The sequence below is a fragment of the Sorghum bicolor genome, chromosome 1 (assembly GCF_000003195.3).
Source record: "Sorghum bicolor cultivar BTx623 chromosome 1, Sorghum_bicolor_NCBIv3, whole genome shotgun sequence".
NCBI classification, from domain to species: domain Eukaryota; kingdom Viridiplantae; phylum Streptophyta; class Magnoliopsida; order Poales; family Poaceae; genus Sorghum; species Sorghum bicolor.
This window is the reverse complement of record NC_012870.2, coordinates 70370694-70391016: the sequence shown is the minus strand read 5'-3', so window position 1 is coordinate 70391016 and position 20323 is coordinate 70370694. Positions and strand designations below refer to the sequence as shown.

General features: G+C 50.4%; 5 protein-coding genes across 5 annotated transcripts; 3 read left to right on the top strand and 2 right to left on the bottom strand.

The window, feature by feature from the left end:
- On the bottom strand, window positions 52-2113 carry LOC8084943. The gene has a single exon (XM_002465445.2). The coding sequence runs from the start codon at window positions 1660-1662 to the stop codon at window positions 223-225; it is 1440 nt and encodes a 479-aa protein (XP_002465490.1). The 5' UTR covers window positions 1663-2113; the 3' UTR covers window positions 52-222.
- Window positions 7185-9313, bottom strand: LOC8081519. The gene has a single exon (XM_002465444.2). The coding sequence runs from the start codon at window positions 8272-8274 to the stop codon at window positions 7786-7788; it is 489 nt and encodes a 162-aa protein (XP_002465489.1). The 5' UTR covers window positions 8275-9313; the 3' UTR covers window positions 7185-7785.
- On the top strand, window positions 9512-12645 carry LOC8081518 (RNA polymerase sigma factor sigB). The gene is made up of 6 exons (XM_002468070.2): window positions 9512-9832; window positions 9936-10475; window positions 11195-11425; window positions 11509-11649; window positions 11828-12025; window positions 12135-12645. Exons 1-6 carry the CDS (start codon window positions 9650-9652, stop codon window positions 12426-12428), a joined length of 1587 nt encoding a protein of 528 aa, XP_002468115.1. The 5' UTR covers window positions 9512-9649; the 3' UTR covers window positions 12429-12645.
- On the top strand, window positions 12998-18077 carry LOC8081517 (protein TOC75, chloroplastic). The gene is made up of 7 exons (XM_002468069.2): window positions 12998-14428; window positions 14766-14987; window positions 15290-15397; window positions 16242-16436; window positions 16533-16781; window positions 17088-17342; window positions 17541-18077. Exons 1-7 carry the CDS (start codon window positions 13145-13147, stop codon window positions 17778-17780), a joined length of 2553 nt encoding a protein of 850 aa, XP_002468114.1. The 5' UTR covers window positions 12998-13144; the 3' UTR covers window positions 17781-18077.
- LOC8084942 (pentatricopeptide repeat-containing protein At5g59600) lies at window positions 18228-20315 on the top strand. The gene has a single exon (XM_002468068.2). The coding sequence runs from the start codon at window positions 18706-18708 to the stop codon at window positions 20113-20115; it is 1410 nt and encodes a 469-aa protein (XP_002468113.2). The 5' UTR covers window positions 18228-18705; the 3' UTR covers window positions 20116-20315.

Below are 20323 nucleotides of genomic sequence, written 5' to 3'. Positions count from 1 at the left end.
ACTAGTTGCTCAGTTTGCCTATAAATCGCGAGACGAATCTTCTAAGCCTAGTTACTCTTTAGCTATGTTTTTAATTTCGTAAATAGTCTAACATTTGATATGATGAGAGTTAAAGTTTAACTCTCCAAACCAAACAAGACCTTGCTCTATGTACCTGTGACTTGCAGTTACTCCATACCATGATATTCACACACGATACAATCACAGCTAAATCTGTAGGTGCTACTCGGCGTCCCAGTCATGAGACTCCAGCCGTCGCCGCTCATCGTCGTACCAGCATATGCAGCTGAGGTCGATGAGCACATCAACAATAGCAGCATCCGTCTTCTGCCGGTCGGCAAAGTGCAGCGTCTGCACCATGAGCGCGCGCGGCTGCATGCCGAACCGCTGCGCCCGCTCCATACTCCGCTCGTCGTTCCACCGCAGAGTGTCGTGCGCCATCGGGCTCAACCATCGCAGCAGACGCTCCACCGCATCCCTCGATTCCGCCGCAGCCACCTCGTCCACGGGTTGTCCTTTACCCCATCTCTCTCTCAGCTTCGTGTTCATGGCCTCGCGGATGCTGACGGGCAGCATCTTGTACAGCGCGTCTCTCGTCGACAGGTCGATCATCCCTTCCTGCACTTCCTCGCTGTCACCTGCCGCCGGCGGCCTCAGCGCCGCGAGCAACGTCTCGGCGGTCAAGATCACGTTCGCGTATCGCAGCTCCATGCTCGAGCCGCCGACCATGCTCACCGATGGTTTGATCGATTCCAACAGTGGAGAGGCGGCGTCTTTCTGGCCGAAGATGGGAGCCGAGTGCCGGAGCGCCGCGGGCGTCGCCGACCGGTGCAACGGGCCTGACGAGTGACCCAGCGCCCACGCGCGTCCTACCGTCCAAGGGGGGAGGCCTGGAACGGACGCGCTGAAAGCAAGGGAGATGCGTGCGAGCACGGCGAGGACGGACTTGGCCATCAGCCTCGCCGCCTTGCCGGCGGCGACGTTCCAGAGTGATCCCTCGGTGAGCCGTCGCACCTTGTGCCGCTGCGCCCTGAGCTTGCTCATCAGCTTCTCTCCGGGCTCGCCCGCTGACGACCTCTTGCCCGTCCCCAAAGACTGCGCCGGGATGGGCCCGCTGTGCTGCTTCCACTGCTCCATCCGCCGCTGCGACGCTTCCAGCTCGCTGAGCGCGTCCATCTCCGCGTACAGCTTCGCCGCCACGACCACGTGGCGCTCCATCTCCCTGAACCGCTTCGTGGCGCCCCTGGAGAACCCGACCGTGGCGTCCAGCTGCGCGAGGCGGCTACGCTTCGCCTCGGCGTAGATCCGGTCGAAGTCCCGCAGGAGCGGCGCCGGCGTGTCGCCGGCGCCGGCGCAGCACCGCGCACCGAGGCGCGCCACGCTGTCGGCGGCGCGGTCCAGGTCCGCCAGGAGCTCGCCGCACGCGAGACGGAGCAGGAGAGCCTGGTCCGCGGACGTTAGCCGCGCGACGCCCTCGGCGCGCAAGACGTCGCCGCGGAGCCTCCTGACCTCGACGTCCGACACCGTCCGGTGGAGGGACACGAGCCGCGACATGGTGGCTGCTGCCTCGAAGGCGAGGATGCCAAGCCCGCCGTGGTCCCGGGGGCCAACGCCGACGACGAGCTTCGAGCGCAGGTCGGCGAGCCATGTCCTGACCGGCATAGCCGAGAAGCTAAGCAGTCCCTTGTACGTAGGAAACTAAAGAAACTAACTAATAGTAACAAACAAGCGACTCTTTGTACGCGCGCGGTTGACCTCAGAAATACAAACAACAACAGCTGCGGCAGCTCATGTTTAATACCAGTTCGATAAGAAGCTAGATCGCGTGAGATGATACGTACGAGACGAGTCAGGAATTCTTACGTGGACGCAACGGCAACAACGCGTTTGTAACAGCAAAGAGCAGAGCTAAGCAAGCAAGCTACACAGGATGACTGAGGGAGAAGGGCAGTCGACCTGCAGTCGGCACTTGGCAGTGCGAGGGTGCCATGCGGGCGGGTGCCTGCGTCTAGAGGGAGAGGCAAAGTCGGCCACGCTTTGGCCGAATCAGTAGCAGCCACGAGCCATGTGGGCACCGGCAGCGGGGCGCCGGCCGGTTCTTCAACCGCATGCAGGCGCGCGGGGGAGAGCGCTACATGCAGCACACTTATGGATTAATAAAGAAGTGATGGAGCTGACGCGGCCGGAGACTGACTGAGATCCGCAGCCCAAGTCTTCGCCGACCGCGACACTATTTTCCTCGTCTCGCTGGAACATGTCCGATCCACGTCCAGAACACGTCGCTGGGGATGGCGCATGGCGCCGCGGAGCGCGTCCGAACATGTCGCCTCACTCCAGGTCACGACTTATGGTTATGGCCGTCGCTTTCTCACTTAAGTGCACTTTGGAAAAAGAGGGCGTCTACACAGATTTCACCAGTCTGGAACCAAAGAAAAAGACTCTTTTCCGTCGTCGTCGTCCTGCACCTGTTGTCCTGAAGCTACTCGATCGTGCAATCCGATTCGAGCGCAGCCTGCCCAGGAGCCGTCGTCCGTCAACTGAACCAAATCACGTACAGTAGCTAGCTAGCATGCTTCGCGTAATCGCGTCGTCATCAACTCATCGCTAGCTCAACGCTCATGCATGCCTCCAAGCTGCGCGGCTGCGCGGTGCGCCCGGACCGGCGGAACGTTACGTGCTGCTAGCTGCTGCCCAAGCCCATCAGTGCGGCGTCGTTGTTGACGGCTTGGCGGAAGGAGCCAAAAGAGGCTCCACCAAAAGCTGTCACATGGAAACCACCCGAGCGTCGTCACTTGCAAAAGGAAGAAACAGGAGCTGCCCCTTTTTTGACCACACCACAATGTAAGTGTGCCTAGAGTCTTCATCTTAGCACGGAAATGCTTTGCTTCCCCAAGTCATCGTCAATTTGGTTTGCGTCCTTGGATACGATGTGTTCTAACCTTTTTAACACTAGGATTATTATGTATGCCTGTGTGCGAATGTTGTATCTTCCATTTGAGATTTCCCTTCAACATATATTTCTTAACTTGGCTACACTAGCTTCTATCTTGTCAGGCATGCTACCCCAGCCTCACTATGGGCACACAAATTAAAGTTCCAAGTGCGGCTTTCAAATTGTTTGATTTGATATGCTCATTTGTGTGGTAGTTGTTTGAGAAATGGAGAAGAAAACGGTATGCGGTAATTACAGGCCATATGTTTTGTATTTTCTCCATCCTAAATTATAAGTCATTTTAAGAATTTTGAAGAGTCAAAATATCTTAAGTTTGATCAAATTTATATGATAAAATAATAATAATTATGATACCAACTAAGTATTATTAGATTCTTCCTTAATTATATTTTTATAATATACTTATTTTATGTCTTCCTTAATTATATTTTCATAATATACTTATTTTATGTTACAAATCTTAGTATTTCTCTCTATAATTTTGGTTAAACTTGAAAATGCTTTGACTCTCCAAGATTCTTGGAATGACTTATAATTTGGAATGGAGAGAGCATTTACTATAAACTTAGAACAGATTTACCTTTGATTCTTGCTGGTTAATATCATTATAATTGGAATGAGAGGAATGCCTTTCTCAGGAACATGAGTTCCTCCAGGTATGAACATATGCAAGTAACTGCACGTTAAATATAATTCTTTCTTGGAGCATGAAACTTGAATGAAATTTACTTGTTCAAATGCAAATACCAGTACTAACAGAATATTTACATATTAGTGATTCATTCACAGTACTTTTGTTTTCAGAACGTTTACACAGTGTGGATGCAGAACAATGTATAGTGCATCAAGGCTAACCAGGGGAAAATTTTTAAGGAGGTAGTGAATCGAGGGCATATCACAATAATTGCAAGTGCTCCAATCATTGAATTTAATAGATCAAATAAGTGGCGAGCACTAGCGCAAATATACATTTTGTTATTTGGTTTACTTGTTTTGGTCAAGATTATCAACTATATGAATTTGCATTACCCAATTACTGAGTACTGTCTTTTTTTTCCAGGAGCTACTAAGAGCATCCCAAACCATTTTGCATAATTGGTTTGGTAAATGAGGGAGTTTGCCAAATTTCAAATAAATATGGCAAAGGTGAAAAGAGGCAATCTCCAATGGTTTGGCATTAATCACTTGGCAAAAAAGGAAAATATGGGACCCACTAATTTTTTTGTCGATCTATTCTCCTGCCGCGTGTGATGAAAGTATTCGCGGGAATTGTTTTGCGCCAAGGCGCCAACATCACGGCTCTAGAGCCCAGGTCTGCGTTGGTTTGCGTGGTCTAGCGCCGACATTTTCTGCGTTGAGTCTCTACCGGCGTGGAATCTCTGCCGATATTTTCTAGCGCCGACATTTTCTGCGTCGATCACATTCCATCCATTTGAATGAATCTACAAAAAAATATGTGAAAGGTTAACAATAATAAAATAAGATGAACATGACACAACATCTATCAAACAACAGCAACAGCATCTATCGAAGTACAACAGCATCTATCGAGCAGTAGCAGCAGCATGTATCGAACAGCAACATCATCCCGGCCTTTGCAAATACGCCCGCATGGCATCGACGGACATCAACAGCAACAGCCCGGCCTTTGCAAATACGCCCGCATGACATCGACGGACATCAACAGCAGCAGCTCGGCCTTCGTACATACGCCCGCACGGCATCGACGGACATCAACAGCAGCAGCCCGGCCTTTGTAGATACGTCCGCACGGCATCGACGGACATCAACAGCAATTCACGCGAGAATCATTCCCCTCTTCGCGCGACCTCGACCTTGATGAAGACCGGAACATCGCAGGGACACGCGACCTTGACCCGGACTCACGCAATTCACGCGAGTTTCTCAGATGCCAACCGAGGTCGGGCTTGGCATATATGCCAATCTTTCCTCTCTTTTTGCCAAGCTAACAAAATTGCAAAGCCCATTTGCCAAACCATTGGATGGATATTTTTTACACTTTTTTGCAAATACAAAAATGCAAAGCCCATATGCAAAACGGTTGGAGATGCTCTAACATAATAAGTTTGCAATCCGAGCTCACGGCCATCGAGCATGCCCCACCATGCGTCCGTCGAGCGTTAGGGGCTTGGTGCCGCCAGCGTTGGCGACTCTCCGCGTGCTGGTGCACCTCCTCTAGCTGTCGTGCCTGGGGCGGCCTGCCAGATTTGAGCCCACGGACCACGGATGTGGCGTGGCCCGCCCAACTCAGGCGGCGTCCGGCAGCGGGTGGTTGGTCATCCTCTCCTGCCATGTCCATGGCGACTGTGGGCGCTGACGGTGCGCTCGCGACGCCTTCGACGGCCAGGCGGCGCTCCCACGATGATGCTGTGCGGGGCCGACCGGGGTGGCGGTGTGGATGGTGTGGTGGAGGCTGCAGCTTTGGTGCCTAAGCCACGGCTTCAAATGTGCCACATGTGGCCCGTTTTCGCGGCAAGAATCAAGGTGAAAACTCTACTTCCGGGCCGATGTCTGAATTTTAACTATTATAATTCTACTACTTTTTTATAATTTAGATGTTTGGATTTTAAGATGATTTTAAGCATTTGTACAACCAACTATTATGGGTAATTGTTATTTTTGTGGTATATTACCTAAATTTTAGCAAGTCCCATTATCATCACACATGATAGGAACCGGCCATCTAGCATAGTGTAGACCGCTTCCTTCAAGAGTGTGTCCAACAGCACACGTAGTAGACAACAGCCCCTACTAGCTTCTCTTTCTCGCGTAACATTGCCCCCTTTGTCCACTGTATCGTGCCACACATCACTAGTTGCAGTAGGTCTTACGGACTATGGTTCATGAATTCACACGCAAGAGGAGAGGGGTTGGAGGGACTAGGCTAAATTGCAATACAACAAGAACTTATCGGTGTTGGTGCGTACAAACAGTAAGAGCCTCATTGGTGCATCACGTACGTGACTGACGTCTACCCCTCATCAAAAGGAAAAAGACAAGAAGCTCATTCCTCCTTCTCTGCTCTCCCTATGCATTAGTTACCATTGTCGCACGCTTATGCTATGCCACCACTATGCTTCGCCATCATGTCGTGGCCTCATCAGCTTCCTTCTTCATTCCTCTATGGCATCGAGAATAGAGATCTAGTCTTCCCTATCAACAGCTTCCTCTTCTTGCTCAAGGCCGATGCCCCATTCTTTTCTTTCTCAAAATCGACATCTTTTTATCCTCCCTGGAGTGCCCCCCTTTTTGGCCCATGGCCCCTTCTCTTCTTTCTCGTGGACAACATCTCCTTTTTTTTGTTCTTCCTCGTGTTCTTCTTGACCGATATTGTACCTCATTATTTTCTTCTTTCTTGTGGCTGACACCCCATTCTTTCCCTTCTTTCTCGGGGCCAGCACCCCCTTCTCTTTTCTTCCTCATTGTGGACGAGTGGTGGAAGTATTATTTTTGTAGAAGGTGGCCACAAACATGACCAAAAATCAACTCTATAATTTTATACATCCAAACAAGGATCGAGTTGGGTGGTTCCTACAACAAAAATTAAATTGTGGCCCATTTTAATACCACAACTGATTTGGTATCCAAACTCTATATTCCCCAACACATCAGGGTGCCACTACACCCCCCCTACCCGTCGACTGTCCTCTACCTCTGGACTCCCATAGCTGTCGTTCTACAAGCCATCATATCAAAGTTGAGGACAAAACTCTACTTTTAAGGCTTGTTTGGTTCCTCTTGCTAAATTTTAGCTAGCTTAATTTTAGTCACTTTAAAGCTAAACTTCCAAACACACTGATTAAAAAGGAGCTAAAATAATTTAGTCACACTAGTCATCCAAGAGTAGCTAAAATTGTTTTAGTTGACTAAAATTTAGAAGGAGAAACCAAATAGGCCCTCAATCTATCACGTATAATCCGACCGTCAAAAATTGACCAATGGCGTGAATGTCGACACGATGCTTTACCAAATCATAGCAACAATGGCCAATGACAAAGCTAGAGAAGCTGTTTCAAAAGGATGTATAGTTCTCAAACATTCGGCCATAGGAGTGTCAACGGGGAATTCTCCGTCGGAGGTTACTTCCCCAAACCTGTCCCCGCGGGGGCAAATTCTCCTCCATCCCCGTCCCCGTGAAGGGTCACGGGGAGAACTTCTACCCCATCCTCGTCCCCACGACAATTATATAAACAACAACAAATCACTTACATAAACATCAGCAAATATTCAATAATTCACATACAAATAACATCCATTTGTCCATAATTGCCTACTGCATAGTTCATAACAACACAGAAACAATCACATTGTTCATACATTCACCACAAGTGATTCATCAACTAGAAATAGCAACTAAGAATCCAAACATCGAGCATAAGTTTATTATTATCGAGTCTCCACGGGGAACGGGGACGGAGGAGGCACACCAGACTCGCCCCCACAAAACCCGACGGGGACAGATTTTGCCCCATTTAGCTCCACGTGGGGAGAGATTTTGTCCCAAACCCATCCGCGGGGAATCGGGGATCGGTTCCCGCTGACATTTTGATTCAGCCATCGCTAAAACGAGATAGAGTTTAAATATTCACAAAGAACAGCGACCACATTATAGAGATATCACGATAATCTAACGAAGAACAAAATCAATGCATGCTAGTTGTTCAAAAGAGATATCACGACGAGGACAGCGTGCGAAGACGGAAGCGTCGGCGTCTTCTCACGTCGCAGCGGCGCCTGTCGTGAGCTCGAGCGCGCGCACTAGGGGGCTAGGGCCTGGTTGCTTGGCTGAGCAAGCGTTTCCCCTCAATCCCTCATTGCTGCGCGTTGCGCACCTCCAACGCGCACTGCGACTGGAATAAGGGCACGAGGGACGCCGGCTCCGCCACCGGAGCCGACAGCGCCGGGTGCCGCCACCCCGCGCCGACCGCGGGCGACGGCGGCCTGGGGGACATGTCGTGCGCCTGGCGCTCCCCGCTGCCGCCGTGCCGGGCGGCGCCACGCTGCTGCTGCTCGGCACCGCTCCTGCCCTCGGCCAGCTGGTCCCCTCCCCCCTCCTTCCTGGCGGCGGCCCCCGCCTGGTCCGCCTCCCAGACCGGCACCGTGGGCGACACGACGAGCGGCGACAGGAGCGGGATCGGCGCCCTCCCGTCGCCCCACACTGCGGGCGCCGCCCCCGTCCCCGTCCCCGCACCGGCGGCGGCGGCCTGCTCCAGCTGCAGCGACGCCGGCGCATGCTTCTGGAGACGGCTCGGCGGCCGTTTCTTGCATCCGGAGCCCGAGCCGGACATCTTCATCTCCATCGACTGATGCTGAGCAGGTGGATTATTGATTCGCTTTCCGCGCGATCCCCTTTCTCGCGGCGACTCGCTGATCTCTCGTACGTCTGCCCGGCTGGCTTCCGCAGGGAACTGCCGTAGGGTAGTCTCTCCTACATGCGTGCATGCGGCGCTCGTGGGATGGCTCTCCTATATGCCTATAAAGGGCGGAGCGGTGGCGAGTGGGTGGCCGGGTTTGGAGGAGACGGGGGCGGCGTGGACGGTGGGGAGGGATCGGTGCGGGCGTGCGGCAGTTCCCTTGTAACGCTCGCTTGCTTCCTGCAACCGTCTCCCAGCGAGATGCCTGCGGTCAGTTTCTGACTTCAGGCTCTGATCGGATTGGGATCGGCGACCGTCTTGGGATATGTGGTCGTAGACTCGATTTGATCCCCTCGTTTTCTTTAAAAAATCCTTCACCTGTCACGTCACTTGGGGTTGGGGTTGGGTTCGGTGCTTCGCCGACGGCGTTTATTGAAGTTTTGGCACGTCAAAACTCGGCCGCATTACAAATAGTTGGGATCGTACGACTGATGAGTGATAAACGTTATTAGTTCATTGAACGGACAGTACAGCAGAAGAGGTCACAGTAAAAAATTCTGGGATTGGACGGCAAGGTTGATTATGTTAATAACAAGTGCTTATGTTTATTTTAACAATTCTTCACCGATACTTTTACACGTTTTTTTCCTTGCAAAAATAGGTACACTAGACACACACACACACAACAAAAAACCCCAACTCCATAGACGAACTTGGAGAATGCGTCTGGGCGTCGTCAATGTCGTCGCGATGAACAAGAGAGATACATGCATTGTTGTCTCCGTTGCTTTTCGCGTATATACGCTACCTGTTCCCTCTTGCTCGGAAATGCATCGTGATTAATCAAAGCACGGAATGGTCCATATCTCAAAGCTTCTTATGGTGTAACACTAACATAAACGTTTATTTGTGCAACTGGATGCCTTGCGAAAGGTGTCTTCATAAATAATAAAGCTGGGACTAAATCCCTAACAAACAGTGGCCTGAAAACGCGCAATTGCACGTTCTCGGGGATAAAAAAAAAAACAGTGGCCCTTTTCGGCCCGGCCCACTTCGTGGCCGGCGGCTGGGTAGCCGTGGAGGTGGCCGCTTCCTTTTCCGCACGATTCCGTCCCCCACCCTCTCTTATCCGCTTTCCTCCTCCCGCTTCTCTCCTTTCCCGCAGCCTCACCGCGGTCCTGCTCCTCCACGCGTTCACTTTCAACGCGACGCCGCAGAGCAGGGAGTCCCAAACTCCTGAGCTAGGAAAGTAGGAATGCGTCATTTGGCCGCGACCTCTGCGACGCGCATTCGTTGAGAAACCGCCGACGAACTACCGTCGATGGCGTTCCTCGCGCCTCCGCAGTTCAAGTGGCTCCCTTCCGCCCGCGCGGCCGTGTTCAGGGAGCCCTCCGGCGGCGCAGGATCCCGCCCCAGTCGGATAAACTGCTCTTTCTCCTCCACGGCAGTCGCCGATGCAGAGCTATCCGTCGAGCCGCCGCCTTCTCCTCACCGAACCCTTCCGGTAACGTCTGCCTCCATCTCGTCGGTCTGACTCAGCTGTTAAGCCTGTAACTGCAAGTTTCAATTCGGGCTGCACTGGCAAATTTCTAAATTGTTCGTCTCAGGGATGTTTCGGTGAGGCGCTTCTCAACAAGGAGGCCATGGTGGCGGCTGCGGCCGCGGAAGCCGTCGCTCTGGCTCGAGCAGCGGCCGAAGTCGCCGGAGAAGTCGCCCGGATGGCGCAAAAGGACCACCCGGCGGACTTACCGCGGCGTGATGACACGGGGGACAGCTTCTTGTCAAGAGAGGTCCTCCGCACCGAGGTGGGGTTGTTGGAGGCGAGGCGCGCCGGGCTCGAATTGCTGGAGGGCGAAGAGTTCAGCAGCATCTTCAGCGACGAATCCGAGGATGATGATGATGATGACAGCGGGCATAGCATAGCCGTGGCGGTGAAGTCGGCGCGGCGGACCGAGAGAAAGGCTCGGAGAGTGAGGGCAGCGATGAAGGCGGCTAAGTGTTTCAGCAGCAGGAATGCTGTTGGAGCGTCCTCCACGAGGAAGAAGCGGTTGAAGGGTTGCCAGACTCCTCTCGGGTGCTTCTATAAGATGACCGGCCCGAGGCTTCTGACGGCGGAACAAGAAGTCGAGTTCTCAGAAGGCATTCAGGTACGACGACTAACAAATTTAAGCTTATTTGTGATTTTGTGGTGCTATGCGGATTGCGGAGACATATTAGTAGTAGATTATTGAGTAAATTAAAATGCACCGTGCCTCCCTAAACTTTTCCCACATTCTCAAAATGATGCTCCTTCAACTTCTAAAATGAGCCATTCTACTTACTTCGATGGAATGCAGGGTTCCTGTCACTTTCTTTTTTTAAAAAAGAGATCCATTTCAAGTTTACTTTAGTTCCAGTCACAGTCATGGACTTGAATTCTAACTTCAAACGAACCACTTATAAAAAGTTGAAGGACCAGATGATCACTTTGAGTTTATGGACCAGATGAGAATGTGGGAAAAGTTTGCGGACACATGATGCATTTCAGTCTTAGATTATTGAGAGGTTGCAATAGTATCTGCGTGTCCTGTGCTAAGTAACGAAGATAGTGAAATGCACAATGTTGGCATGTTGCAGCGCAGCTCTGTTCAACTTAAATCATAACCAAACTGCACATTGCACACATGATAGCTTGTGTTCTTGTGTTTTATGCGAATTTATATAGCCAAAATTTAGTGTGCTCTTCTTCCTCTTGGTGGCATCAACCATCACCATTCGTCAACCAATTCACCATTTCGTCAGGTGTTTCTGCTAGGTACCACTTACCATTGTCCTATTGGTACCATCACGTTGAACTTATCATGCATGCCACAATGAATGTATGCAGGACCTCCTGAAACTGGAAGCCATCCAAAAGGAGGTTGCACAATATAATGGCGGTGAGCCAACATTTTCCCAGTGGGCGGCAGCAGCTGGAACAGATGAGAACACTCTGCGGAGACGCCTGAATCATGGGGTTTACTGCAAGAACAGGATGGTGAAATCTAACGTGCGACTTGTAATCTCAATTGCAAAAGAACATGAAGGCCCTGGAATGGAGTTTTCTGATCTTATTCAGGTGCTGTACATGTGCTCTTCCTGAAATAAGATTATTGCTTTAATTGTATTATTACAATTCTCATTTCGTTGTCTTCATGGCAGGAAGGGATGCAAGGGCTGATAAGAGGCGCAGAAAAGTTTGATGCTTCAAAGGGTTTTAGGTTCTCCACTTACTCTCATTGGTGGATCAAACAAGCAATACGCAAGTCCGTTTTAGAACAAACCCAGATAATTCGCCTGCCGGTATGTCCTCTTCCTCCCTGTACTTTCACCATTTGAATTTCTTGATATTCGGTGAAGGCAGCGGTGACGATGATGGTACCAACATGCTAATGCTGCATTCTGTTACCTGGCATTATGCGAGACCAAATTTATGTCGCAATATTGTACCCAAAAATTAATTTCTTTCTCTGTTATGTAGGCACATATGGCCGAAGCAAGTTCCCGAGTGAAGGAATGCTGCCGGCGACTCCGTCGTGAGTTGAAACGGCTACCCAGCAACGAAGAGATTGCGGTGGACACTGGCATGACGATCCGGCGGGTGGAGGCAGCCATGAGCCTCCCAAAATACAGCGTGTCCTTCACGAGCAAGGTCGGGTGCACGGACGTCACATACCAGGTTTGTTCGTCCCTTCATGCATGTAGACGCTACACGGTGGAGCATCCCAATAATGGCGACTGAATCTAAACTAATGAACGGCCTCCGCTTCGCTTCGTCGACCTGGCAGGAGATCATGCCGGACACGAGCGCCGAGACGGCCGAGGAGGTGCTGCACCGGTGGCTGATGAAGAAGGACGTGAACACGGCGCTGGAGAGCCTGAGCCCGCGCGAGAAGCTGGTGATGCGGTACCGGTTCGGCATCGAGGGCGGGCGGCCCAGGACCCTGCACGACATCGGGCAGATCATGGGGGTGAGCCGGGAGCGGATCCGGCAGATCGAGCTGGGCGCGTTCCGGAAGCTGCGGAGCAAGAAGAGGGTGCAGTCGCTGCAGCACTACCTGCAGCCGGCGGAGAGCTGGTAGCTAGCCTAGCCATGTCGATCAGCACTACCCGCATCGTTGCACACGGCTGGCTTTCCGTGACGATTCGTATATACTCGTATGTATGTACACCGTTCTTTTTGTAGGATTTAACGTATACACGTTCGATCCATTTCGTTGTCCATGTTCTAGTACTAAGTGTATAAAGAAGCTGAAACATTTTTTTAACGCAAAAATACAAGAATTGTGTTTCAGTAAATAACAACGTGTGGTGTGAAGCCAGCCGTTTCTGTACTGTGCTGTGCACCACACGTATGCCCAACCCGGATGCACACACTGAAATTCTCTTCCAAGTCACGGAATCAGCAACGAGCAGGTTTTGCAGCTGGTTCTGGTAATAATAATAATCAAATAAAGGCACCAAAAACAGCATCAGAAAAGAAAGAAAAAGGGAAAGGAAGAAAAAAAGCCCATCAAGTGAGCGTTCAAACCGCAGCGCTTTCCGCAAGCCGCATCACGGGCCGCCGTGTGAGGTATCCACGCCGCCCGGCGCTCCCACCCACGGCCCACCGCAGCTAAACCCTCAACAGAAAACTCGAAAACGGTGGGGGTGCAAAAGATAGGAGAGACCCAACACCCAAACCCTTACCCAGGGAGAGGCGAGGAAGACACCCCTCCCCGGCTCCCCCTGCCCCTCCTCGTCCTCCGCCCTTTCTCCCCCCTCGCCGACACCTACCCTCACCGCATCCGCGGTCGCAATGGCGCTAACCTCCCAAGGCATCACCCTGCGTTCCCCGCCAGCGGGGCCCCGCGGCCACGGCGGGAGGCGGTCCTCTTCCGTGCCCGCCGCCGCGGTCCCGCGCGGCTGGGGGCAGCATCACGCGGGGCAAGCCTTATCCATCTCGCCCGCCAGGTACGAACCCGCCGCTCGCCCACCACGGGGTGGCTCCTCCTCCTCCGCCATACGCGCCGCCGCCTCGGCCGGCGCGCAGCCCGGCAGCGACCCGGTCCCCGCCGAGCCCAGAATCGAGCTCCCCGCGATATTTACCGTCTTCTCTGAGGCCGCTAAGACCGGCGCTGCCTTCTTCATCGCCTCGTCGGGCGCGGCCTTTCTTCTCGGGTCGTTTGGGGGGTTCGGAGGCGGCGCTGGGGGTCTCTTCGGCGGCGGTGGCGGAGGGGGTGGATGGGGCGCGGGGGGTGCCGGTGGCGGAGGGGGTGGAGACTTCTTGTCCCGGCTGTTCTCCGTCGGCGCGGCGCACGCGGATGACAAGTCGTCGGGGGATTGGGACGCGCACGGGCTCCCCGTCAACATGACGGTGCCGCTCACGAAGCTGAGCGGGCTGAAGAGGTACAAGCTGTCTGAGCTCAAGTTCTTCGACCGTGCAGCTGCCGGCGGTGGTGCCTACACGGGGCCGGAGGATTCCTTCTTCGAAATGGTGACATTGCAGCCTGGTGGTGTGTACACCAAGTCGCAGCTGCTGAAGGAGCTCGAGACACTCGTCTCCTGTGGCATGTTTGAGCGGGTTGATCTGGAGGTGAAGCCCAAGCCGGATAACACAATTGGGCTCACAGTCTCCTTCGTGGAGAGTGTGTGGAGTGCCGCAAAGCAGTTCAAGTGCATCAATGTGGGGCTCATGTCACAGTCAGGACAGGTTGACTTCGACCAGGACATGACAGAGAGGGAGAAAATGGATTACCTCCGCAAGCAGGAACGTGATTACCAGCAGCGTGTACGGGGTGCTAAGCCCTGCATCTTACCAGAAAATGTACGTGGAGAGGTGCTGGGAATGATGAAGAAGCAGGAGAAGGTGAGCGCCAGGATGCTGCAGAAGATCAGGGACCATGTCCAGAAATGGTACCACAACGAGGGTTTCGTATGCGCTCAGGTGGTTAACTTTGGAAACCTTAACACCAATGAGGTTGTGTGTGAGGTGGTCGAGGGTGACATCACCAAGGTGGAGTACCAGTTCCAGGATAAGCTTGGAAATATTGTTGAGGGAAATACCCAGCTTCCGATCATAGACCGAGAGCTGCCCCAACAGGTACCCAATTACATCCAATCACTAAAGATATTACATTGGTTAGCATATGGTAACGCCTGTGACATTTTATTTTCACTAATATAACTCAGTGATCAGTTGTGCACTAGGATGTGTGGATCAATAACTAAAATATCATGTAGCATGCAAACAAACTTGCACTCAGTGTTAGCCATCACACATTATTCTTCTGGTCTTGTGCTCTCTATGACGTTGTTTGACGTGCAACAAGAATACTTGCTCTGTACATTTTTACTAAATAGTTGTTGTCCTGACATGAATTTTCTCCTAGCATGTTTGTGACTTCAGTTGTTAATCTGTGACTACTAATCTTTTACAGCTTCGACCTGGCCACATCTTTAACATTGGAGCAGGGAAACAGGCTCTGAAGAATATAAATTCACTTGCTTTGTTTTCCAATATAGAAGTTAATCCACGTCCTGATGAGACAAAGGAAGGGGGCATAGTAGTTGAAATTAAGCTCAAGGAGCTGGAACCCAAGTCAGCTGAAGTAAGCACAGAATGGAGTATTGTACCTGGGCGTGAAGGCCGACCAACTTTGGTAATGTACCTATTTATTCATCTGTTCCTTCTGGAACCTCTCTATATAAGGAAGGGTGGATCTAGGATTTTACCATACCTAGGGCTGGATTCATGCGTCTCAAACTAGATTGTAGATTTCTTTGAACTTATATTGAAGTTTGATGATATTTCTATAGGCGTATTTGTGCTGCACCTAGGGCCATAACTGCCATAGGTGCAACTCCTCCACTGTATATAATTGTTAGGCTACACTATTTCAATAAAGTACATCTTGTTTGTTATCTGTCATGAACCTCAGATCTTATGGCTATTTTCTTTTAGGCATCCATACAACCTGGAGGAACTGTGTCATTTGAGCACCGGAACATCTATGGTCTTAATAGATCTATTGTTGGTTCTGTTACATCCAGCAACCTGCTGAACCCTCAGGTTAGTTGCTGATGAATGTTCTTTTGGGAGTTTTGTTGTTTTGCTGATTTTGGTTATTGTTACCTTGGTCACTTGGGGTTGCATTGTATTAGGGGTTATACAGCATATCCTTAACCTGCATAAGGCTATGGAGTTAGCTGTTGTTTGGTTTGTCTGAATAGGAAGTTATGTGTGTAATTGGTTTCCTATGTAAGTGGTCATACTGAGTCTTGGGCGGTAGACCGGGTGCGGGTGGGAGGGGGGGGGGGGGGGGGTGCATAGCGGATATGCAGGATTTGGCCGAATTGTGGGATGCAGGCTGGGCTTGCTTTGAGGACAGCACTAGCATGCATATGGGCTTGTGCAGATAACCAAATAGGGATGAATTGTACTACGGGGACCTGGATAAGGGCTTTTGCAGGCAACCAATCAGAACCTTGGCACTTTATATACTTTAAGAGGCATGTGTTTAACAGCGAGCGAGTTAAATCATGGCATTTCTAAGCTTATGTTAGTCTGTCTATTTCATTAGACTGCCAAGTGGAAATTGTGCATTTTTAAGTGCCGACAAGTTCATGTCTAAAATTACTGAACAAGTAGAGCAATGAGTCTGCATTAGCCTCTGGAAGGGATTATATTTACCTAGGACTTATCAATCTTAAACTTGATTATTGACTGTTCTATTGAAATATATTTATTAAATAGTAACATCATTAAGAAATACTTTCTATTCTATTTGTATTTGATAGGCTAACATCTGTCTAACAGTATTTATTTAGGTCTTTATACTTTTTTTTGTCAGCAACAACACTTATATTTTTTTGACCTCGTGCACTTATTCATGTGTATTCTGGGGGATCTTTAGGATGATCTTTCATTCAAGCTTGAGTATGTTCATCCTTATTTGGATGGTGTGGATGATCGTAGTAAAAACCGCACATTCAAAACTAGCTGCTTCAACACGAGGAAATTGAGTCCTGTCTTTGTTGCTGGTCCCAACATGGATGAGGCTCCACCTGTTTGGATCGATAGAGTTGGATTTAAAGCCAACATAACAGAGGTTTGCTCGAGTTCTTCCGCATTTTTTTTCTATTTTATGAGCAAGTACTATTCCAGAAATATTTGTAACATGATGAAAAACTGTTTGGATTCTCAGAGCTTCACACGGCAAAGCAAATTCACATATGGCCTTGTGGTTGAAGAGATTACAACACGTGATGAAACTAATTCTATCTGCACCCATGGTTCTCGAGCAATGCCTAGCGGCGGTTTGAGCATGGATGGACCTCCCACAACCCTCAGTGGTACTGGAGTTGACCGAATGGCATTCCTTCAGGCTAATATAACCCGCGACAATACTGAGTTTGTGAATGGTGCAATTGTTGGAGACAGATACATTTTTCAGGTAAGCTACCTGTACAATTATGGTTTCAAGGACATACAGTAAAGTTACCCTTTGATGCTCAAGCATTTGCCTTGTGACTGTAAGACTCTTTGAAGTGCTACACTTCCGAGGCTTGCCACAGTGCACTAAACTTTCATTGACTGATTGCAATTCAATGTTTTTTTCAGTTACTTTTTTCTTGCCCAGTGCTCTTATTGTTTACGAACCTTTATGTTGAACTTTGCACTTGTTCTTTTATCGTTCCATGTTGTCATTTAGTCTTTGCCATGGTAAAATACATAAACTGGAGAATTTTCTTGGTTGCAGTTAGACCAAGGTCTCGGCATCGGAAGCAAAAACCCATTCTTCAACCGTCATCAACTTACTCTGACCAAGTTCATCAATTTAAATAAGCAAGAGAAAGGTGCTGGCAAGCCACTACCAGCTGTTTTAGTTCTTCATGGTCATTATGCTGGCTGTGTGGGTGATTTGCCAAGCTATGATGCGTTCGCACTTGGAGGGCCTTACTCTGTTAGGGGCTTTAGTAACGGTGAACTGGGCGCTTCTAGGAATATTCTTGAGGTATGCGTTACTCACTCTTGATTTTCATTTGATGCATCATTGTATTAATAGTTTGATGCACCTTTTTCATCCCTAGTATTATTGTTGCCATTGATTATTCTGGTTTCCTTCATTAAAAGAATACCTGTAATTGGCACCGTGACATCACAAAAATGTGTTGTTGTTTGGTAACTAATGTTTGTCTGTTAATCTGTGCAGGTTGCTACTGAGTTGCGCATCCCTGTAAGAAACACACACGTTTATGCATTTGCTGAACATGGGACTGACCTTGGGAGTTCCAAGGATGTGAAAGGAAACCCTACAGAGTTTTTCAGGCGTGTTGGTCATGGATCTTCATATGGTGTTGGTGTCAAGCTTGGGTTGGTAAGGGGAGAGTACATTGTAGATCACAATGCTGGTACCGGAACCATTTTCTTCAGATTTGGTGAGAGATTTTGAGTACGCTTCATTCCGCCACTGTGGAACACAGACTTTTGAGGCACTCTGTTTAGCGATGCTTGTGGACTGTGATAGGACTCAAACGGCATTGGAGCTCTGCTGAAATAATGAAGCTATTTTCTGAGGAAGAGTGATAGCTAGTGTGAGATTAACTTTTCTTTATGTAGGATGTAAGATCTGTTCTTTCAGAGCTTGGAGCTCATAAATAGATGAATGTTCAGAAATATTGGCCCAATTTTTACCGTCAATTGTGTTGTTTGTGCTTCTGTCAAATTGTTGAATTCGTTTTGCCCTTCACCATCTGTCAGTTGCTTATCTACAGTTTTGTTCCATTGTCATTTTTCAGATTGTGACTAAAGTATAATAGCTTTCTGTTGATGATGATGCCCTCCTTATTGGGTGGCTAGTGCCGATACTAGCTTCAAATTCAGAAATACGTACAAGATTTAGTGGCATCGTTTTAAATACGATTCTTTGGTATAGCTAGATAGTAATTATTAGTTAATTTGAAAAATTAAGTTTTGTTTGTTGATTTTTTTTTGAAAGGATGTATTTTGTTGATCTGGTTGGCTAGTACAGTATAATGCTTAATGCTTCGGGGAAAATCTCATGTTAAGGCCTTGTTTGGATGTAGTCGGATTCACATCAATCCACAGGTTGGATTGGAGTGAAATTTGAACTAAATTTCACCCCAATCCACTCCAACACGCGTGGATTGAGATGAATCTGACAACATTCAAACAAGGCCTAAAGCGAAAAAAGTACACAAGTGATAATACTATACTGTATACGTATGGTTGTCACTTGTTTAACAAGCTTACTACTCTCGGTACGCAAGAGGTGCATCACTTCGTTCGGCTTGAAGTTTCACATTCAAGCTTCATAGTCATGGATTAACGTGAGATGAGGTAGAGGCGTAGAGCTAATGTGCGCACGCACAACCACCAGCTCATGGATGAAGCAGCTGACGAACGCTTCCCGGCAAGGCCGCCACGGCCGCGTTCTCCACCTCTTCTTCGCCCACCTCCGACGCGGCGATCGCGGCTTGGTGGACCTGCACCCCGCGGCCGTCCCCACGGCGCTCCGCGCCTGCGCGCGCCTCGGAAACGCTTCCTCCGGCCGCCTAATCCACGCGCTCGTCATCACCCGGTTCCCGTTCCTCGCCGCCGACGCCGTCGCCGCCACCGCGCTTCTCGACATGTACGCCAAATGCGGCCTGGTCGCGAGTGCCCAGAGGGTGTTCGACGAAATGCCGCGAAAGGATGACCTCGTCGCCTGGAACGCGCTGGTCGCATGCTACGCGCGCCACGCCCTCCCGGACCGGGCCCTGGCGCTAGCCATCAAGATGCGGGGCCAATGCCTGCGACCCGACCTGATGACATGGAACGCCGTCATCTCTGGTTTCGCGCTAGCTGGCGACGACCAGATGGCCGGGGAATTGGTCGGCGCCATGGAGGAGGACGGGTTCCAGCCGGACGTGGTCACTTGGACATCGCTTGTATCCGGCTCGGTGCTGAACTTCCAGTATGCCAGGGCGCGCGTGCTGTTCCGGAGAATGGTGACCGCTGGCAACCCCGTCCTGCCGTGCTCGGCCACGATTGTCAGCATCCTGCCTGCCTTCGCCAATGTCGCTGACGTGAAGCGTGGCAAGGAAGTCCACACCTACGCCGTGGTGACCGGCGTCGAACAGGAGCTTACTGTGGGCAGCGCTCTACTAGATATGTACACGAAGAGCGGGTTCCTGCTGGAAGCACGCCGGCTGTTCGACAGGATGGCGGAAAGAAGCACGGTGACTTGGAATTCCATGATCTTCGGGCTGGCGAATTCAGGCCACTGCCAAGAAGCCATCGGTCTCTTCAACCGGATGCTGTGCGACGGAGCAAGGCCGGATCACCTGACGTTCACAGCCGTTCTGACGGCTTGCAGCTACGCCGGCATGGTGGAGCTCGGGAAGAGCCTGTACCGCGACATGCAGGAAGAGCACGGCATCGAGCCGAGGCTGGAGCACTGCGCATGCATGGTGCATTTGCTTGGCCGAGCCGGCTGGCTCGCCGAGGCTTATGATTTCATCAAAGCCATGCCCCTGGAGCCTGACTGCTTCGTCTGGGGGGCGTTGCTGGGGGCATGCCGGAGCCATGGCGACATCAAGCTTGCCGAGCTGGCTGCGTCCCACCTGCTAACCGTCGAGCCGGCCAATGCAGCTAGTTGCCTGCTACTCTCGGACTCGCTGGCAGGTGCAGGCAGACAAGATGATGTTACGAAGATGAAGAGGCTGGCAAAGAGACGGCGCATGAAGAAGCTGGATGGCTGCAGCTGGCTGAGTGAGTCTACATAATCGAGAGCTCTGAGATCATCAGAAGTACATGATTGATTGATTGATCACAGATTCATGGTTGCCTAGATTTGTAGAAGCAAACATCCCAGAGTTCAGGTTACCTCGTCTAATTAGCCGCTTTCCTACAAATGCATGTATTGGTCTGTTTGATGCTACCATGGAAATAGAAATGCTGTGCTACTGAGATTTGGTAGATGAAATGTTTAGT